Source organism: Betta splendens, chromosome 13 (genome assembly GCF_900634795.4).
Source record: "Betta splendens chromosome 13, fBetSpl5.4, whole genome shotgun sequence".
NCBI lineage: Eukaryota > Metazoa > Chordata > Actinopteri > Anabantiformes > Osphronemidae > Betta > Betta splendens.
This window is the reverse complement of record NC_040893.2, coordinates 5,474,061-5,495,223: the sequence shown is the minus strand read 5'-3', so window position 1 is coordinate 5,495,223 and position 21,163 is coordinate 5,474,061. Positions and strand designations below refer to the sequence as shown.

The window sequence follows — 21,163 nt, the reverse complement described above, 5'->3', positions numbered from 1 at the left end:
TGAAGCCATGAAAAATTCAGCCGGCCACATCACGGAGACGAGGAGCAGGACAAGAAAAGGGGCCTGAGGAAACATCCCCCTAAACCTAACTGGCACTTTAAGTGGCGCTTAACACCACGGCGCGGACACGACGGCCTAATGACGGGAAACAGAGCGCCGGGCGGCGTCGGGGCAGCGGCGGCTCAGAGCCAGACTCGCCGTCACTGTCTGCCGGTGGCGCGCGCCGCAGCTCAAACAGGTGATATATCACGCGCCGGTCCCGGAGCTGGCGGCAGCGATGATGATTTAAAAGGCCTGCGGAGAGGAGACAGCTCGTCTGAAAGCCTTGTTTCGCGCTGTCCGCGGCCCGACGCTCGTCCAGGAGTCACCTTCAAACGCGGCTCCGCTCATAAATACCCCGTCGTAATTATGATCCAGCGGCAAACAAAGCCCTGCGTTGGAGGAGCGGTCCGTGTCCGACCGGCGTCACTGTGACGGGTTAATGCTCCGTAATTACGCCGTTCGGGCTCGTCCGCGTCGGCGACGCGGGAGCGGAACGGAGAGCGAGACGCGGCGAAATGCGTCCGCGTTGACAACACGCTGCAGGCGCGACACAAGCGCGAGGTCGGGTTGTCGGACGCGCTCGAGTCCGGGGAATCATTATGCGCAATTACGCACGGCGGCCGGACAAAACATGTCACCCTGATAGTTTGTTTACTACGAGGAGACGGCTTCCGGCGTCACGTGACGCATAAGTTGAGCGCGTTTGGCTCCGCGGTGACAGGCAGGTGCCTCCCCGAGGCCTCGCCGGCTGTCACTCACCACCTCGTCAGCCGTGGGGCTCCGCGTGTCACGCGTCGCCTCTGCTCTCGTTTCATCTACCCGCGCCGCTAATCAACACGTCACGGAGTCAAAGAGATGACAAACGCGCCTTTTCTTCGGCGGGAAGCCGAGCTCGTTGTGCGCGCGAGACGCCGGAACGCGCGCGTCGCGCCGGATCCGTTCCTACTTTGTTTGTTCACTTTCTGTCGACTCCTGACAAAGAAGTGTTTAACAAGTAAAAGCATCTTCTGGCGGCGCTTTCCACATTACAGCGCGTGGCTGCACATACTGAATAACAGATGTCTTCTCCAATCCATATTTTTTCATATCTTAGGCACCTTATTTACCTAAAACTGTCACTCTCTGGCTCAACATAGTGTAATTTGACTTTTGTTATTTCCATCTACTCCCAACAGAATCCATTGCATATCTGTCCATCATGGAAGACAGACAGACATTCGGAGGAAATGGATTTATTCTCCTTTTGCCTTGAGTTAGATGAGAATATCGATACCACTTTCCCATCTGTCCCTTTAATATGAGGCTGCAGTCGGGATGCGCTCGGCTTAGAAGCAGGTAGACAATGAGCCGAGCTTTTGGCCACGTGGGTTTAAAAATATCTGCCTGTCCCTAATTTACTACGATCTCTCATCCTGTTTGAAGCGGTTTAACACACAGTCCGTGCAGGGGGATGATCCCAAACGTTCTTTGTGCTGCTATGAATGTAACTGGATCATATTTCTGTCATACAATGGGGTGCACCTTCACACGCGACCCATTTGGGAGCAGCATCGATATCGTCTGACTTCCATCAGCTGCGGTAGGAGCCTGTCCTCCTCCTGTCACTGACCCCTCATCAAGGCCAGCAGTGGAAGAGTTCATCCAAACCAACATATTTTACTTAGCCCAACCCGTGGATTCCACAGTCACACCCGTGTTTGGATCTCCCACGAGGAGGAAGGTGCAGAGAGCCAGCTGTCATTGTAGCGCGGCCCCAGGAGACCGCTTCCACATATTTGGAGAGACAGCTCCCGGCCTCCATTACTGCGCCATTAAAGGGACGTCTGCCTGCAAGAGATGCTCGTACAGGTTGTACAGGAGGACAAACCCCACTCACAGACATTCAGCAGAGTCGTCCGTTAAACATTTAAAGAAGACTGTTTATGTTGCTTTTCATGCTAGAGAATATTGGACTTCAGTGTCTCTCAATAGGCTATCTCACAAGTATCAATGCCATCAAGTCCTGTAGATCGTCCACACTACCTGTCTCAAAGTGCGTATTTCCATCCCCTTGGTGGGAAGAGCTGTTTAAGGAGTCTTTCGCACGTGAAGTTGATCGCTACTTCGGAAGGTAAGCAAATATGATGTTATAGGGGTCACAGCATCCAGCTTGCCGATGTCTAGCTAAAGCTAGCGGCTAACTACGAGCTAACGGCAAAAACAACAGCGGGGGGCTGTGAATGATATCATATCACATCTCACAAGTGTCCCCTACATTATGACACCAAATGCATTCAAATAGCCCCCCCTACACACACACACAATGCTGCTGCTTGCCCAAATGTCTTGATGATAAGTTAAAAACTAAAGCAAATAATTAGTCCTCAATAATTCCAAATGTATATAGTTTCAGAATATCTCAATAAAAACTTCAGTGGTTAGTTACGATCAGCAACTGTGTGTGAAGAGCCCAGAAATTGGATTTCATCCACAAAATTCTCTTTTTCCGATGTATAAAAAGCAGCAGAACTGTGCCTGAGATGAAGGGGAAGGTTCTGACCTCAGCTGAAGCAGCAGCAAAATACTACAGCTTAATTCATACAAGGGGCCATAACCACACATTCCAACCTTGAGCTTGGACACAAGGATGCAGAACAAGCATTCAGTGCATACACGCGTGAAGTGGTGACTGCAAATGAAAGCATCGCGTCAGGTTGAGCCACAGCCTTGACTCAAGGCGGCGACTGAACACAGCTTCAATAGTCCCAAGGAACGAGTAGAAAAATCTTGACGGAAAGAACCTTAAGACGGAACACACGATAGGTGGTGGAAGTCGGCTTTATATTCACGTGGACGTTTAGAGGGTCATTATCTGGTCAGTGCATATGTAAGTAAGCTAAGGCAAAAGGAAACTGGAAATTCATACAAAGGTCCATTTAGAACTAAGATTGAATGAAACCACTGAAGCAGAAAAGAGCTAATCAAGACTTCTGCCAAACAACAAAAACTATTTATTGGGGTAAATCGCAATGTACAAGGTCAAGCTGAAAAACAGATCTGGGTTCAACAGTTGTTGGATTAATGGTGTCTATCAATGGTCGCCCTTTTGTTCGCCGAGTTCAAACTTTAAACACTTTGTGCCCCCGCGCCACCACAGGCAAAGCCGCTTTATGATGATTCAAATAATTCCAGCCCCTCTCTTCAAATGAAACATTTTGATGGATTATGCAGTGTCAACCTTCACCGCGCCGAGCACATTTGAATAAATGTAGATTTGAGATTTGCTGAAAGATGAGGCAGACGCGTCAAAGTGATACACAACTGCATGCAAATGGTCGGTGCTTTGAAGCTCCAGCGCTTCAAAAAAACAAAAAAAAAACGTGTGGAATGTAGAAATGCAGAGAGGAAAAAAAATAAAAACACTTCCATGCGGCAAATGTTGAATGTTTTTCATGTTAATTGAATTTATTCAGGTTGTTTTCACACCACACATTGTTACATTGCGCCGGCGACATGACAGGCGGTAATGAAGTTAATAGCGATTCGCCCGTGCTCCATTGTCTGTGATCTTATTGTACGCGGCGTCTTCATTACAGGCGCTTCTCGTTCGCGCGTCGTATCGTTACAAATGCACTGAAAAGACTCTTCAAAGTGGAAAGGTTGCGTTCAATTGGCCCAAACGCACAATATGAAAGGAAAGACGTTGGGGGGAAATGAAACAGCGGTTCGTGCAAACAGTGAGGAACAATCAGCGCCAACCTTAGAAGCCGTGACATTTTGCATGCGACTGACAAAATGAAATCATGTACAACAATCCTATTACCCATGTATGGCATTTGACAGCCCTTAAGTCTACTGATATTTCAAGCAGAATAATCCACCATGTGCGGGTCCGGCCTATTAATTCATGCACAGATCTCGATTCTCTCAGGCTCGGAAATCAGCTTTCGCTTCAACACCGCCTTTGTCACACAGCACTTCCCTGCCCTCGCTAACTACGCTATCTCCCCCTGCCCGTTCGAGCAAAACTTTATGCTAAGTAAATCATTTACATCTCCCAAGCAGCCCATCTACATTTTCCAATAAAGCCCTAAATTGATGGATGTCATCCTAGTGCTCACAGGCAATAACTCCTGCTGCTTGGAAATAACAATATGTTTTGTTTTTATGAGGTCTAGACATGCTATTCTCTTTAATGACATCCCTAGGCCGGCGCTGTTTACATTTATTGATATCTGTTTTTAGACTGGTGCAGCTCGGTCTTCCTCAAAGCTTCTGTAAGTGGAGCCAAACTTTTCATTTGGGAAGTTTAGGCCACAGAGTGAAGCTTTTCTTCCTCTCAGACGCGTTTAGCTGAAATCCATCGCAGCTTTATTTTGAAAGGCAGTGAAGAAGGAGGGGAGCCACTTTATACCAGTGATTAATAAAGTTTGACACGTCGCTGAAGGAGCCAAATAACATTTGTTTGTGCTAAGTGCACAGCGTTAGTGGCTCATGGGTATATGAGCATCAGGTGAATAAAGGTCCACTGATTGAATTGAAGACTATAAAAACTATAAAGTTAGACCAGCTGGAGTTGTTTTTTTCCACCATCTTATTCCGAATGCAGAGTCCACGGTTGTCGACACACGCACGCCGCACATCAAAACGTGGCGAAACTACACCTACGATCGTACGTTATCGCTGAGTCGGGCGCGTGCACCAATCGGGGCCGATCGCGTCAGCTTTGGTAACGTGCAGCGAGCCGAGGACTCCCTCCCCAGAGGAAACTCGTGCAGGATGTGAGGGAAGATGTACAGCGAGCAAAACTAACTGCCACAGACCATTCAAATTACACGTTGAAAGCCCAGAGGTCGCATTTTTCCTCCTGAGTCACCATGCGCGCATTAACCAGATTTGCAGTTTTAAATAACACTGAGCGCATTAAATAATGACACATAACACAAAGCCGTGTGTCATCTTGGCAGTTTGTCGCCCCCCCCCCCCTCGCTTTTTTTTAACTTGAATTATCACACAGAGCGTTCAATTAGATTTGGTTGACTCTACACGCACTGAGCCTCCACTGCCAAACTGGGAATGAAACTGTGTTTATGGCTGCATAAACTGACAATTCCAGTAATGATCCCGTTTATGACTCACAAATAATCATCCTGTTTATGAACCACTGCTCCTGGAGACGAGCGCGGCGCTGAGGAGCGGGGGCCCCGGACGCCACGTGAGCGAACGGCAGCTACTGTATTTCTATTTATTTTACAATAGCAACACTGAAGCTCCCCTAAATCCCCATACATACAAATACATGTGTGTTAGAGTTCATTTGACAAAGCAAAGTTCAGCATGGGTACACGAGGGTTCAGCAGCGAGAACACTTACTGTAACGTTATGTATTATATGAAGTACTGAAGCTGGATCATTATGGTGCTGTAACATTAAAAGCATGAAGTCAACAAGAGAGGTGCTGGGCCCTATTTTCCCCTTTTGCGCTCGCTTTGTGCTAATGAGTGCTGGCATGTGTTCTGCCTCCGAGGATAACAGGAAACCAATTGGAACGCCGCTTTTTTTCAAGAGGACACAGACTTTACCACGACCAATTAAATTTATAGGAGCATCATGGACTGTCAGGACCAAATGAGCCCCAACTGCAGAGAAGAGTGCAACGGGGAAATAAAAGCAGCCGCTGAGGGGGATGAACTCCGCCGGCATGGACGCTAAAGGAGGAGCCCGAAAAAAGACGGGGGTCTCTGGAGCTCAAGAGCTGCGGTTACACTTTGCTGGGGGTTCACTCTAAACACCGAGCTGAACAGCTGGTGTAAAACCAATGGACTGTCTGGCACTCCTGAAAACACTGAAGTTCTATAAAATGCCCCGTATGAACTGTAGCTGTCACTGAAGACAGGGGCAGATTTTAGAGGTTTGGTTTAGGAAACGGTTGTAATGTGGGGAGTTGAACGGCATTTATAGGCCTGATCGAGCCTGTCAATATTTAAAAATAGTTCCGCGGCGAGTTCGACTGTTACAGAGAAACCTAGCTGTCTTATTTTGAAAGACACGCGGTGTCAGTGCATGTGGCTCCTCAGAAAGCCACCAGATTTGAAAAAAATAAAACAGTCTCAAAAATAGTCCACTTTTGAGTATATTTATATATGCAAATACAACCGCTTCTTCTATGTTTTCGCAGAATTTGTACACTGGTGGAACAAAGAACAAAGGGCCGATGAAAGAATTAACTTTGAGTGGAAATCTGACAAGTGGAATCGGCTTATCTTGACAAATGAATAGCATTAATGGCGGTCTGCCGCCGAGGCCCTCGTGAAGCGAGGGCTCTCAGCGATGAAACTTTTAATAGGAAAGTTAGAGCTTCCTGTACAACTAAAAGCACAACTAAACCAAACAAACAGTGCAATTGTGTAAAAAAATAAAACTTAAAGGGTTCATTGAAATCATGGCTGATTAAGGGAGAGTCAACAAATGTCAATACCCCTATTATGCTCTAAGAGACGACAGGATTTGGGGATTCGGGGAGTTTGTTGAAAGCACCGTCACAACCCAACAACTCAACAAAAGGTGTGTAACTTGTTGACCTGCACATCAAATCCAAAGATAAGTACCTACTCTACCCAACATCGAAGAGTGGTGATGGATATTGATGCCAAATGTTTTGTTTTTACTCAACTGATTTTGTGCAATAAAACAGAAGCACAACAGATGAAATGCGTGTTCTGCATCTACAGCGTTCCCGGTTCAGATGCCACCAAGCTGCTCGGCGGCCCCTCACCCATCAGTCTGACGCATATGGCTTAGTGGGTCAGCATCGTGTGCTGCCACGCTGGGCCTCAACTTGGCTGCCATGGTTACCACGCTAAACACGGAGCCACAATGTTCCAGAAGCTCGAAAAAGAGAGCTGCTTCGGATGAACAGGCCCGTGTGTTACCACCCACTCTGACCTGTTCCCTGCACAGTGCGTGGATAATAACCGACCTGCTGACCTCCTGGGGCCGGAGGAGGTGAAGGCCATGGAATCACAACCATGGAGCTCCCTCAGAATCAGCAACAATAACAACACTGCGTGATCACTTACAGTAAACTAAACCAAAAGATGGATTTGAGCCATGTGTTGCACCTACAGCCACACATTTAAGAGAAGTTGTGCACACTGACCCACAAGTGCATGTGGAGTTTTTCACCTGTGCAAACATTTCAGTTTAAGGAGGTAGTGAGTTTGCTGCGTTAAAATCTACTACCTCTACTCTCTCAGCTGAATGAAGTGTGCACATTGAGTTAACATTGTCTCATTAAATGTGACTTTCCTTGTTTAAATATACCTGTTGGTGTTTGTTTAGTCACCTGACGGTCGTTCCTGGTTACACAAAAAGGTGAAAAACGGCTAAAATCGGCTTAAACGTAGTCCCTGACGAGATGGGGCGGTCTGTTTTTAATGTGTAATATTATGTATGTATTAATTTAAATTGTGCTACCTGAAGTCAGTTTAAAATTAATACAGTACAATATACATTTTTGTGCGATATATTATTCTGTATTTTAAATGTAGTTAGTCCACTTGATTTCTTTTATGGGCTCAGGATTTGTTCAGGAGATTCTTTTTCTTGTTAGTCTTAAACAGGCCTAGTGCAGCAGCTTGTGATGCTTTCTGGTCAGTTCACTCTCTCTCTGCTCAACAATCCTCACACACTACAGGATTTTGTAAATATCTAATATGTCTGAAAGCGACTCACAGCTTAGTGATGGGAAGTTCAGCTCTTTTGGGTAATGATCAGCTCTTAATTTTTTTTAACTTTGCAAAAAATAATGGTTTGTGTGTTCAAAACCCTTTAATATGTATTGTTTTATATGACGCTTTATTATTGCCTAATATTTTGCATTTATTCTGTTACAAACAATTCTTTTGTTAAAAATTTTAATCAAACATGTTATTGTACAAATTACCAACCAAACTGCAAATAAATCCAGAACAGAACTAGAACCAATTTCAAGCAAACCGTTTTATAACAGCCTCATAATCGCCTAATTATGTGCATTTATTCTGCTACAATACGCAAATACATGAGGCACTCACTCACTCTCCTCACCGCTGTCTGCAAGACAAACAGCACTCCACTTCTCAAAGCCCCTCTGTTTTCACATAATAAATATCCTACATCCTCACATCTGATTGGCCGTGATGCCATTGCTGACCAATCAAAACAAAGTTCTATCTTGAGCAGAGCTCAGGCTGAGCACCGAGGTACAGTAGGCAACGAAAGGGCAAAAGCTGGGATTCACTACAAAGCATCGGCTCTCGGAGACGCATCACTATCACAGCCAGTCAGTAGCATCGTGGTTGTCTCCAAAACCCGTCACACTATCAGTTGGGCAGATAATCGCATCAGACAACCCAATGATTTAGGGATGCACTCAGGAACAGGAAATGACCAATCTAACAAAGCAGTGAACTATATGAGTTAGTTAAATGAAATGAAGTGTATATGGTCTCTATAGCGTGAATAGAGATGATATGGACATGCAGCTCTCCATGTGGACCACAGGGCAGCTGATGGTTTGACAGTCCTCGTTAGCTACAGACAGCCTGCTATTTGGAGGCCGGTGGATCAAGCCCGTATTTCCTTTCAAATACATCTACCTGTCATCTTAGATGTAAACAATGTGACTTTGAGTTTCCCCCTTCCATTAGCTCTATTGCCTCCCGTGTCTTTCCGCAGCGCAATGACTCAAGTATGAGAAGTAATCAATAGGCTTCTGGTTTGGGTGAATGAGCCTCAGTGCTTGGTTTGCACAGTCTTGATCAGCTTGACAATGACAGATTATACCGCTGCATGTGAGAGTAATTAAGATGGGTCCATCGTCACGCCGAGAGCTCGGGAGCACGAAGCCCCCGAGGCGGGCGGCACCGGCCTGTCAGACAAACGCTCTCGTCGGGGTAAACATCAAAACGCTGCTACGATTCACCTTGAGAGGAGGTAAAACATCCTGCACCGACTGCAGGTCCGTTACCTGTTCCTTTACATTCTTGGCCTCGCTCAAGGCTCCGGCTGCTGCTACGGCCGCGAGACGGGCTGCGTGGGGGAACGTTTCCGTGCCAGCCTGCAGCATCACGACTCACCTGGAGTAAGTGAAAGTGACTGACTGCCTTCCAGAGCAAAGTACACGAGTCTTTAGCTCATAATCCCACCAATCAGGCGACTTTGCATTTCAGTAAATGCACTTGTTTCTGGTCTGGTAACAGTCGCTAAAGAATGAAATCACTTTGTAAAAGTAGAACCAGCAGCTCACTAATAACAGTGAAGTAACAGCTCTGTAAAACACCATCAAATAAAATGATTAGTAAAATTACATAAATATTTAGTATAAGAATATTGATATCACAATAATATAATAATGTCCCCTAAACTGAATGAGTGACCAACACAGTGGTGAGTGACTGTCCTTTAGCAGTCGGTGAGTTTGAATATCCTGCCAGAGCACAGTCATTATTGCTTCCACCTGGGAGCGTCTGCGTCTGCGTCTGCGTCTGCGTCTGCGTCTGCGTCTGCGTCACCTCGCTTCCATCCACACCTGAGTCTGCTGCTCGGGTAAAATTGGAGAAGCGATCAGGGGCAACGGGGGCACTGGAAAAAAGCAACTCTGGAATGTGGAAAGACCACGATATTGTAATGTTTCCCCGAGTGGCTGCATCCTGCTGCGTAAGGGAATAATACTGTATCTCAGCGCATCTGCATACAGTAAATGCAATAGCAAACAGCAGCAGTGTGTGTGTGTGTGTGTGTGTGTGTGTGTGTGTGTGTGTGTGTGTGTGTGTGTGTGTGTGTGTGTGTGTGTGTGTGTGTGAGCCACTCGTCCTTCTATGAGACGCATTTTTTGCCACCTGAGCGTTCCTCCAGCACCTCCTGCTCCGGCTACATACAGTGGTGGGGATTTCATCAGGCTCGTCCCAAACAAACCCGGGGAGGAGACGGGACGGCGAGAGGTCAGGGCGCAGCGGGCGGAAGGACACGAGTCAATGAGACCAAAACAAAAGCCTAACGTAAGCATGTTAAACCATTCCAGCACTAACTGGACAAACAGACCTTTACTTCTTTGAATAACCAAACAAAGGCTGATTGGAGCCATGGAGCCTCTTTCCATTCCAGCTCCAGCAGTGGATTAGCAGGAGCTCCATAACTGAACTTATTGATTAGACATTCAGTCTTCTCTCCCAGAAACACTCCTTTCTCCTCCACATTGATCCACATTGTTATTTAGTCCCAATGCTGTGAGATCTGGTCCCAGGTCCATCAGCCTCTCTTATTGTTGCCACTGACCCATTGATGGGACTATTTCTCTCTCGCCGGCCGCTTGGAGTCACCGTCTCCATCATCATACAGCATGTACAGTAATAACTGCGCTCTGCATTTCTATTCTTTATTGTGAGTTCCTCTTGGTAAAACTTTGACCGAGACTGTGTAACAGGTATTACATATGGAGCATGGATGAATGAAACGCTACACGATGCATCAGATACACGTTAAGCGTCATGTATAGTTACAGCAGCTGTTCCTGCTGCTGGTCTCAGACTCTGGGAGGAACCCAACAACAGGCCTTAGCGCTCCTTCCCTCCTGTGTGACTTTTAAAGTGATCTGGCATCGCTGAGCGCTGTGGTAAAACTAAGGGAGGGTTTACAGGTGTCGACGGCCGAATCTCCTCCAACCCTTATAAAAGCACAATCACCGGCATCGGCGCTGCCCGGGCGGGCGAGCGAGCGAGCGAGGGGGGGAGGCTGATCCAGTCGCGTCTCAGCAGGAAACGCACCGGGGGGGTGTTTCGAAGCATGCTCATTTTACCGGCTTTTCCGCCGGTTCCGTGCTTTTGTTTGTCTGGATGGTGCTATAATGCAGATTACAGAGGGTCTCTGCCCACTGGGCACTTCCACAGCGCTGTGACTGCGCCACAGCCTTAATGGCGGCTTGTAATTGCTCCATCACCCATACTAATGTGCACTCTATGCCCCTCTCTAAACAAAAACATTTCGCTTCCATTTTTTTTTGTTTTTTTTTTCACCGCGGACCCGATTGTCAGCATCGGCTCGGCAGCCAATAGAGTGAGGTCTGTCAGATCCAGGGAACAGAGAGAACAATGTCATATTCATAAGAGGAGACATCAGCTCTCCTGCTCATTACCACGGCACAGTCATGAATGGAAGCTTCTGTCCCCACCATCATGAAAGGACCTGTCATCTGTCTGTTTCTGCTAATTGACTGTTTACTACATTTCATCACAGTCAGATAGACGCATATTTGATCGTCCCCCCAGTTCCACATCCAGTTTGACACCAGCGCGCGAATCCCTTATGTGGCGGCGTCCCGAGCTCCGTGCGTTTGTATTTTTGTTACGAGGCTCAAAGTGACGGCACATCTACAGCAGCGCTGCCGTGACCTTCACAGAACAAGCGCGCACTGGATTCACTTCAGCAAAGAGTGGAAAGCCGAAGACAGGAGCGGGATTTGCTTTTCGACACGGACTCGGCGCGACCTCTTCCTCGGAAGGTCAAACACGGAAGCTCAGACCTGCCTGTTGGGCGGAAGCGCCCCCCCCCCCTCACTCTCACACCTTTTCTCAGAGTGTGAAGTCTGAGCGCGGCGGCACATTCGCACGCCGCTCAGACGAGGCACCGCAGGCGCGGCTGGTAAACGGGCACGGGAGCCGGCGCCTTCACAAACGTCCTCGGCGCGGCCCACGTGACTTACTTTGTTCCACTGTGCCACCGGTGGCGGAAGCCCCTCACAGGCGTTAGCTGCCAGCTTCCTGCCAGCCCCTCCTCCCTCCCCCCACACGTAGGATGAGCTGCCACCACATAAAGCAGCGCCCGTATTATCTGGCAATTAGAGTGAGGCTTATTAAGCAGAGTTTAATGTAAATTTAATGAGCAATGAATTCTATTTCTTTAAATAGGAGAGTGTATTATTGTTCCAAATGATGTACTGTGGTGATCTCCACATACAGGCGATGAAAGATTTCACAAGCGGGTCCGTATCAATGGGTCATTAAGTCCTATATTAAATCCATCCTGAAACATGGCACCGTGCTATAACTGCTGTTTTACACCCAGACTCGCTTTAGTCGTGGCAGCGGTGAACCTGTCGAACGGAGCCACAGGAGGCTCGTAACCAGCCATCAGTCATCTGGCATTTGTTTATGTGTCCTCGCTTAAAACACTATTTACTGCATCCTGCTATCAATTACCTACTAATCACATAAGCTCTGCCTCCCTCCTCCCGCTTCACTGTCTTTAAGGGTCAGATATTGCATTTTAACACAATTACACAATTCCGTAACTACTTTTTACACTCGTAACCAAGGAGGAGCTAATCATCGGCTCCATTTTGACCCATGCAAACATTAAAATGTAGCTTATACATAGTAATAGCTTCAACTTTGTCAGGCTCCAGGTAAAGAACCCAAACTGTCATAAAGCTGGTGTGCATCTGCTTACACAAACAAATATAGATATAATGAACAGTTGATTTATACATATATATGTATAACATATATGTATATGTTATTATATATTTTTTTTACAGCCTCATATTGAAAGGAGACATGAACACACACGCACACGAGTTGAACGTGTGGAGGATGATTTAAAAACAGAGGGCACAGCACAGGCAGGTCTCTGTTTCAAAGCCAAACTCCACCACATGCGGCCGGAGCTTCAATCCCTCGCCGCCCCACGTGTCGCGCGGCGAGCGAGAGCACTGTTACAACCGTGTTGTGTTTGCTTTTGTTTCTGCGGGATCTTGTCCTTCAGCGGGCGCCTTGAGGCTTTGTGGCAGCTCGTATCGATCCATTTCACTGACGCTCAGCCCTTAAGAATGACTTGTAACTGGCATTAAGTGGGAATATGTAGCCCTGGGAACGGGCTGAGCCCCGGGAGAAAACGCTGCTAAACAGGTCGTTTGACAAAATGCAAAGTCTCAGCATTTGGTAGCAGGATGCTCGGCCGAGGCAGCACCTCAGCTTCAGCAGCAACTTTGTCTATGTGATGTCTACGATCAGCTGCCTCTCTCTCTCTCCCTTTGTTTTATCTATTACGGTATGTTGAGAAACATCCAGTTAATAAGGCTGTTCCTCCATCACTAGATATTAAGCCCAAGGTAAACTGGGATTACCAACAAAGAAAAACAGGAAGCCGTCTCTCAGCACGAGATCGAGCCTTTATTTTGAATTATTTAATTATCTGTTTGCTCCCGGCAGATGGCACAAAGGCAATGGAACAAATTAAAAACCTGAGGCGGGCTCAAAATGTCTGCCTTCTACCTGGAAACCCGACAGGTGCACCTGCACCTAATAACGCACCATTCCGGGCTGTAGCTATTGAGCATTCGCAATGTATTATTTTATTTGACTGAGAGGTTAATTAAATTAATGTGACAAGGAAACACCACACAATGCTGCAAATGTCATTCAGCTGCTATTCAGCACAGGACTATAATAAATGCAACAACTGTGAAATGAAAGCCTTGTAAGCAGTGAGCTGTTAAAAGGGAGAAAGCGAAAAACAAAACAGCCCCACTGTCCAACTGGTAACCTTGCAGCTTGTCGATCACGCACACAAGGGGGGGGGGGTCTGCAGACCTGTTGATGAGCCATGCAGATCCAACGGCTGCTCAGCATTGTACGTGGGGACTGATGGATCACAGATGAAACCACTGACAAGTAGCTCTAGCAGTCTTCCAAGTGCAGACCTGTCATCGCCACTGCTTCTTGCCTTTTTAACAACCCGGGCACCGACTGCGCAGCGTGTCTATCCCACAGCTGAGAGCGCTTTAAAGCTGCTGCAAGTTGACATTTTAACCGCTTCTCATGCGTCAGAATTGTCAGCGGAGACGTTTTCCAGGAAAGCGCGCGCGCGCGCACACACACACACACACACACACACACACACACACACACACACACACACACACACACACACTGACGCATGCAACTCTGATGCAACCGCGGTGGAATAACGGCAGGAACGATCGGACTTGGACCGGGTGGTGGTGGTTGGTTGTGAGGGGGGGGTGCGATGGTCGAACACGCTTCCTTATAGTTTCACGCTGTAAAAGGCCAAAAGAAAAATCTCCAGCCAGACCGCAACGGGAGGAGAAGTGAAGACTGCGGACCGGAGGAACACACGCCGGAGCATCGGAGGCTGCAGTTGCACGGCCAGAGGACGCCGTGCGAGACTAGAGCTGCAATGCGTGTTTTTCCCCCACTAAAGCGCACCTGGAGATCTGCGATGAGTTGGGTCCGCGGATGTTTATGCAGTATGACTAACGGGATACAAGTGCGACCGAGTCGCCCCTCCGTCGGCCGCGGAATCGGCGCAGTTTGATAATAAAAGAGCCCCGTTACGATGAACACTGCCCACAACTTGCCCCGGGTTTAAACACTCTACGCCCATTTTACGCTCCTCGCGGGCGACACTCGGTCTGAGCCCGTGCCATCGCGAGACGCCAACTGCACTTTTCGCCACACTCCGTAGCGAAACTCCAGAAAACACCCTCCAAACCCCGCTCCAAATGCACGCGACGCGCGCCGCGAGAGCGCCGGGGAGCGGCGCGGACCCACGCGAGCGCTCGTCGCAGCGGCAGAAAGTGATGCTGTGATTTCAGGGGGCAACGCTTGTGCGCATCTAGCGCGCGAACGCGCCACAACTTCTCCGCGGTGCTCCCCGGGCGGCTTTGGCTCTTTGGCTAAAAAAAAAAAAAAAAAAAAAATCCCCGCACGAGACGCGTACGCCCGCACGCACGCGAGGACGGTCCGCTAGAAAAAGCGAGAACTTACCTTTCAGAAGAAACACCGCTGAAATCACGAAAACAGAGAGAGAAATAGCGAGAGATCCGCTCCCCGTGATCGCCATGTTGGACACCTGCTTGAGACTGGCGGCGCTAAATCACCTAGAGACGGCCATGGGATGAAAATGTAGACACATCAGAGGCGGTGGGAGGGCTCAAGCAGGGAGCCAGCGATCATATTGGGCTGCGTTGTGGAGCGATCACATCGAGGCCTATGAAATAATGTAGTAAAAGCACAGCGATACCTTTTTACAAATATCAACTCTGTATCCGAGCGCGTGAAATGACGCCGAACACTAATGAGACGCCGTAACCCCCCGCGGCAACGCTGAAGTGATATTACAGCGTTAACGCGACGCGTAAAACACCGCGGAGCACGGCGACGCAACCATAAAGCCACCAAACGAGAACCGCAGACACTTTACGGGGGTATTATAGTCATTTTCTTTTATGATTATAGACCGTTAGTTCACGCGGGTGAGACAAACCTACACTCTGCCGGCTGCTCCCTGCGCAAGTACTAATAGTTCTGAAGCCAAACGGTATTTAGTTTGTGTTTATTACGGAGGCCAGCGGCGACGAGAGGCTTTAAGGGCTGCAAATAAACAAGATGCCTGGTTTTAATTTCATATCTGAGGTGCATTCACGGGCCACGTTTCAGAAACATCACTGGAAAGTGAGTTTGGAATGTATTTGCACATCTGGCTTAGATAGAGGTAACCCTGACTCAAAACGTGTTATGGCACAGGGATAATCAGAAGTTTGTTGAAACTCCGCTTCTCAAGCGCTTTATTCAATGCCTACTCGAACAGCGCCCCCTTTCTGTCGATAGGGGTACTGCACCGCATTCCCAGCTGACGGATCCGTAGGTGGCGCCTCCCAAACCGAGGGACACCGCGTTTTTAAAGTCCCTCTGGTTTGAAGGGGAGGCGTCACCTCCCTGCTTGAGCCTCATTGTACATCACAGTGCTCCAGCCCCTCCAGCTCATTCTCACCTGAAACATGTAGCATCAGCCAGACCCTGTGGGAACGGCGGCACCGCAGAGGGCCGCGCACGGCCACGTTGAATCTCATTTGCTTTTTTTTTCCCCCCATTGTGTCAAAACAGCACAAAGGCTGCTAATTGCACAATCTGATCTCTGAGACTGTGTGTCAGTCCTCATTCCATGGATGAGTAGATAGCATTTAGAACTTCGCTCTAATGCCGCAGCCGTCCCTATCACTACAGATTGAATTCCACACATCAAATTTATTTCAGATGTTATTATCTGTGGCAGCTTGCCAGCTCTGCCTGCCACTCACACAACACTTCCACAAGGTGTCTTCCCCTCACAGCGGCGGCCGGGCGGCTTTCTGTTCCACCGGCGGAGCTGCAGGGTACGAGTCTGCAGGTTGCACCTGGTCGAGACGTGTTTAATGAGTTCGGTTTTCACATTTTGTATTTATAGCTTTGTTTGATTTTATATATATATATATATATATATATATATATGTATATACTGTACCTGCAACTTTGTGGTTTGTAATCACTGTTCCTGTGCACTTCGGAGAATTTTTACAGCCAAATTTAGTCTTGACTTCGACCCACCCCACTGCATGGCATTTCCTTTGCCCAGGAGAATAGATGGGGTTCCTGGGTCTCTGTGAGGAGAGAAGCCCAGCGTCGCCGTCTTCCCAAGCAGGATGAATAATGAATGGGAATGGATCAGATGACTGAACTGCTTCATCTGGGTCCTATGTACTAATGTCCTGCCCCAGACTGAGTGCGTGTGTGTGTGTGTGTGTGTGTGTGTGTGTGTGTGTGTGTGTGTGTGTGTGTGTGTGTGTGTGTGTGTGTGTGTGTGTGTGTGTGTGTTTGTGTGTGTGTGTGTGTGTGTGTGTGGTGTGTGTGGGTGTGTGTGTGTGTGTGTGTGTGTGTGTGTTTGTGTGCGTGTGTGTGTGTGTGTGTGTGTGCGTGTGTGCGTGCGTGTGTGTGTGTGTGTGTGTGTGTGCGTGCGTGCGAGCTTGTGTGTGTGTGTGTGTGTGTGTGTGTGTGTGTGTACTATGGGAGCTCTGACCTCGCGGCTCACAAACGGTTAAGCAGTTTATTTCGGACATCTGCTATATGAGCCAGTCACACCGAACACTAGCGCTGCCATTTAATAAGGCGGCCGTCAGCATTTTCTATTCAAATGAGCGGAGAAAGTGGTAATAAAAGATTTTCGCCCGGGCCTCTTTCCGAGTTAATGTTTGATTAGAAATGCAATGGTTTTAAATTAAGATTTCTTTTTCCCATTGGTATGAAATCAATCAAATTAACGGAAATTGAATTATTTGAGATGGTAATCTATTTAGGCAAACCGTTCACCATGAAAATGTTTTCCTCCCGTTGTGAAGGAAGAATAATTGAATCAGGCCCTCGTAAGTGACCCCCCCGACGGCTGAGCAAGAACAAGGCTGATTAAAACGGAATGTGGATTCTTCTCGTGTTTGTAGCACATTGTAGAAAACAAAAACATCCTCACTCCACACGTGCACATTGTGCACATTGTGCACATTGTGCATGACACCAAACAAGTCCAACCTCGTGTGTGCGGATGTGTTTTTGCAAGTCGTCGCTTTGCCCACATTTTCCCAGTCACGTTCATACAGTACTTTTACTTATTTTATTTTAACAGGATTTATAAAGTGGAACAGTGTTACAGTGAATTTCCGCCCCCCCCCCCTCCCCTCCCAGAAATTATTACAGGAAATGATATTCCAAATATATCACCATAGGTCATCAATTCTTCATGCCCTCCAGGGATGAAGCATTTGCACTCAATTGGTTTCCTGCTTCTCCTGTCACATACATGTGAACCACTTGTAAATCACATTTAAATGTAGGATTCCGCTGCAGGTACATGTGTCCACATGTGTCAGCTGCTGGATTCTGCTCGGCTGATGACTAAATAACCATTACGGGACATTGTGAGGTGAATCCACGCTGCTTGTTAGCAAAAGAGGCAGAGCTGCTCAGCTACAGGCTGGATTCCATATTATGTCATTTGAAGCCACAGGACCCAGTGTTTTGCTCTAGTCTCATTAAATGTATATAAATAGCAAACAGTAATGGCCTCCATCACTCTCCGCTGTCTCCCCAACAGAAAACACATAAATACTTAATTGTTAGACACATGCTACACATTTTATCCCGGCGCACACGCGGGCAATTTTGCATCCCACCAAACCTACAGACACACGGCAGGTGTTTGTAATAAATCAGGAGTCACATGGTGCCTTAGAGAGAATAATGGTAATAAATTTGTCAGGGTATAGTGTGTAGTGTCAAGTTGGCCGGATGAGCCTGAGTGTGCGTTTTTGCTCTGCGTGTGGAGGAGAAATATTGTTCCCGCGCGCTCATTTATATTAATCTGAAGTCTGAAAGACTTAGGGGCCTGCACTCTGCATTTTTTTGGCCACTTCAGCCCTTTTTCGGAGCTGGAAAAGATGAACTGACCCACTTCCACCTTCTTATCTGCCTCGAGTGGTCGATCTCCTGCTGCAAACCGTGCAGCGTGTGCCTTGGAGCATTTTTCCGTCTGACGTGCGGTGCGGCGCCCGTTCAGCCCTCAGAGATGAACTGCAGCGCACCGTTAGCAGCCCCAACGTGGGCGCCATCACAGCACGGCTACTGCATTAGCTCCTTTAGACCCATGGGACCATTTATCCAGTTTAGCTCACCCTTCATCCACCTTTTATTACTATTAGCTCGCTAATAGTAACTAAGTACCTGGCAAACTAAAGATTTGCATAAGCTGTCCTCAGTTTAATGTACTGTACAGTACTAAAACCCTTATTTAACCAGGTACTGTAAATATTTACACTTTATTTCATCCCTTTTGGCTAATTCAAAATGTTTTTATTTAAACTATTCTTACATAAATCCTGTCAGTTATGAGCTATTGGAGCCAATTTGGCCTACTCAAGTTAACATGATTGTAGTTAAGGGCTGCAATATTGAGCTTGGTGTCATTGGAAAGGAAACTTCTTCTAGTTTTCAAAGAAAGAAACAGAATTTGTTACAGTTATATAGGAGAAAAATAACAGAAACACAAACAAAAGATAATTTTTGATAAACCCTCACTTGGATTTTTCCCTTAAAGATGTAAGCAAATACTGTATCTGTATCAGTGGCTGGTAGCAGGAACAAGAGACAAAGGGATCTAAAGAATGAAGCCTTGTGCGTTTTAATACTATACTGTATGAATAAATAAATCAAATACATATGGTTATTATTATTGGGTTTTTTTTTTAGCGTTTGGTGACTGCGCTGTGGTTGATGTTTTTGGAAATGGTTTAACTGGTTTAACTGGTAAGCTTTCCAACGAGGTGAAGCTTGTGTGACTATACACAAATCATAACTCAAACAAATGTAAATATTTCCTACTTTGGTTTTCTGATCCACATTAGACTGAAGGAGCCAAAATGTGAACTGTATGTGCTATTTACTACATCGAAGTTAAATTTGCATTGAGTGATAACTTTTCTGATTGAATATGTGGACCTCTACCTAAAGTCTCTGCCTGAATCTTCTTCGCATCCTGCTCACTAACACACTCTTAACTCTTAACTGTAGCTGTCTTTCTTTAATTTGATTATTCCCAGAACAGTAAATCCTAATGATGCAACCACGAGGAGAGCTAAACGTAAGAGCTCTCGTCAAACAATTGCCAACGCAGGTGTTCCCTTCAAAATAAAAGCCAAAATGGCGAGCCGGAGGAAGGTTCTCTGATTATGTGCTGGAATAGCCACTGATGTATTGCTACTGTGGCTCTGCCCTGCTGGAATTATTAGCACAGCTGGAACGCTTGGCTGAGAATACTCGCATACAGTAGACTGAACAGCATAATGCAGGGTCGGGATCATTAGCACCAAACTGTCCATGACTGTTTCTGCTGGGAGCAAAATGGCTGGTGACTACCTGCTGTTAATAAAGAAGATCATGCCTATAATTTTCAACATTAGTCCCAAGAGTGAAATAAAGGGTGATCTAATACTATTAAATAAGTCACATTCTGACATGCACATACAGTAGAGCCTCTTCTATCCAGCAACACAACATAGATTATCTCATATTCTTTACATGGGATGAAGTGTTGACAACCCAAATAGATCTAAATAGTTTACCACATCTAGTTGAGGATGTTACGGTACTTTTCCTAAGAAGCATTAAAATGCATGTGGATTAGGACGCATTTGCATATTAATTAGAAAATTCCATACAGAATCTCATGAAGGAAGCTCACTCCAGATAAATGATTTGAAACATATGGTTCATGGGACAACTGGTCTCACAGAGGCCACTTCATACCATCCCAGAGGACACAAAACCTATTTTTTTCACACCCAGATTCAGACGTTTCATCTTCTTTTGTGGGCATTAATTCATCTTCGCAGACACAAGTTTTATTATGTTCCCTTATTCTAAATCAACTAAGGCAACACTTTGCCCAGATCCATGCTGTTCAGTTCCAAAGACTACGCCGCTGAACACACACCAAAGAAGAATCAAGCCTCAGAAAATCCAATAAAATGCTTTAACCTTGACAGAGCGTGTACTGTAGCAATCATCTGTAATCCTATTGGATACACAAATTAGTCAGCAGGACTATGCTTTCACACATCAAAATAAATTTCATTTTCAATTACTGAAATCTAAGAGGCAATAATGTGGCTTAGGTGCAGCCAATCACTTCTGAATATTTGTTTAAAACGGCGGATGGTTTGAAAAATCTGAGAAAGGTTAATTTCAACCTGCTGTACACAGTTTATTAGACAACGGAATCACACGTCCTGGTGAGTCAATTCAAAATAGACATTCTGTAAAAAAAAACCATTCTCGTTCGCATGTCTGAGTTCCTGTGTATAAATAAACAACAGGCTTTCAATTATACTGGAAAATGGAAATTGATTTTTTTATCTGTTGACACAGAACTGATAATTGTTTGACCGTAGAATCTTTTTGAGATACTGTATTGTAAGGATTTCACTCTATTCTTTCACCTTGGGCAGAGTATTTACAGCAGTAGTACACAATATTGTATGTAAGAAAGCAGAACCTGGCTCCAGAACCATACAGACCCTGGGTCCTTCATTAGAAAAGAAGGCGGGGAATCCAGTAAAACCTTCACTGGTCTCTAGAAACCTGCTTTTGTTTAATTAAATTGTTTCAATTAATACCTCCACTTAACAAGAGATATATCTAGAATCTTATCTGCTCTGCTGCTTTGCAGTCGGCCTTGACCTGAAATTACATTACAGCATGAAATGAAGTCTTAGATTCAC

At 46.4% G+C, this 21,163-nt stretch overlaps 1 protein-coding gene across 3 annotated transcripts in view; it reads right to left on the bottom strand.

Moving 5' to 3' along the window:
* The window catches only part of cadm1b (cell adhesion molecule 1b), a 115,471-nt gene extending 100,205 nt beyond the window's left edge, over positions 1-15,266 (bottom strand). The window contains exons 1-2 of one of the 3 annotated variants that reach the window (XM_055514262.1): positions 15,103-15,121; positions 14,847-14,959 (exon numbers count right to left, since the gene is read on the bottom strand). In XM_055514262.1, coding sequence (XP_055370237.1) covers positions 14,847-14,922 — 76 coding nt within the window. In that variant the 5' untranslated portion in view covers positions 14,923-14,959; positions 15,103-15,121. Of the gene's footprint in view, positions 1-14,846 lie in introns of all 3 variants that reach the window. The other 2 variants (XM_029170467.3, XM_029170466.3) reach the window with 2 other exon arrangements.
* Between the last annotated feature and the right edge of the window lie 5,897 nt (positions 15,267-21,163).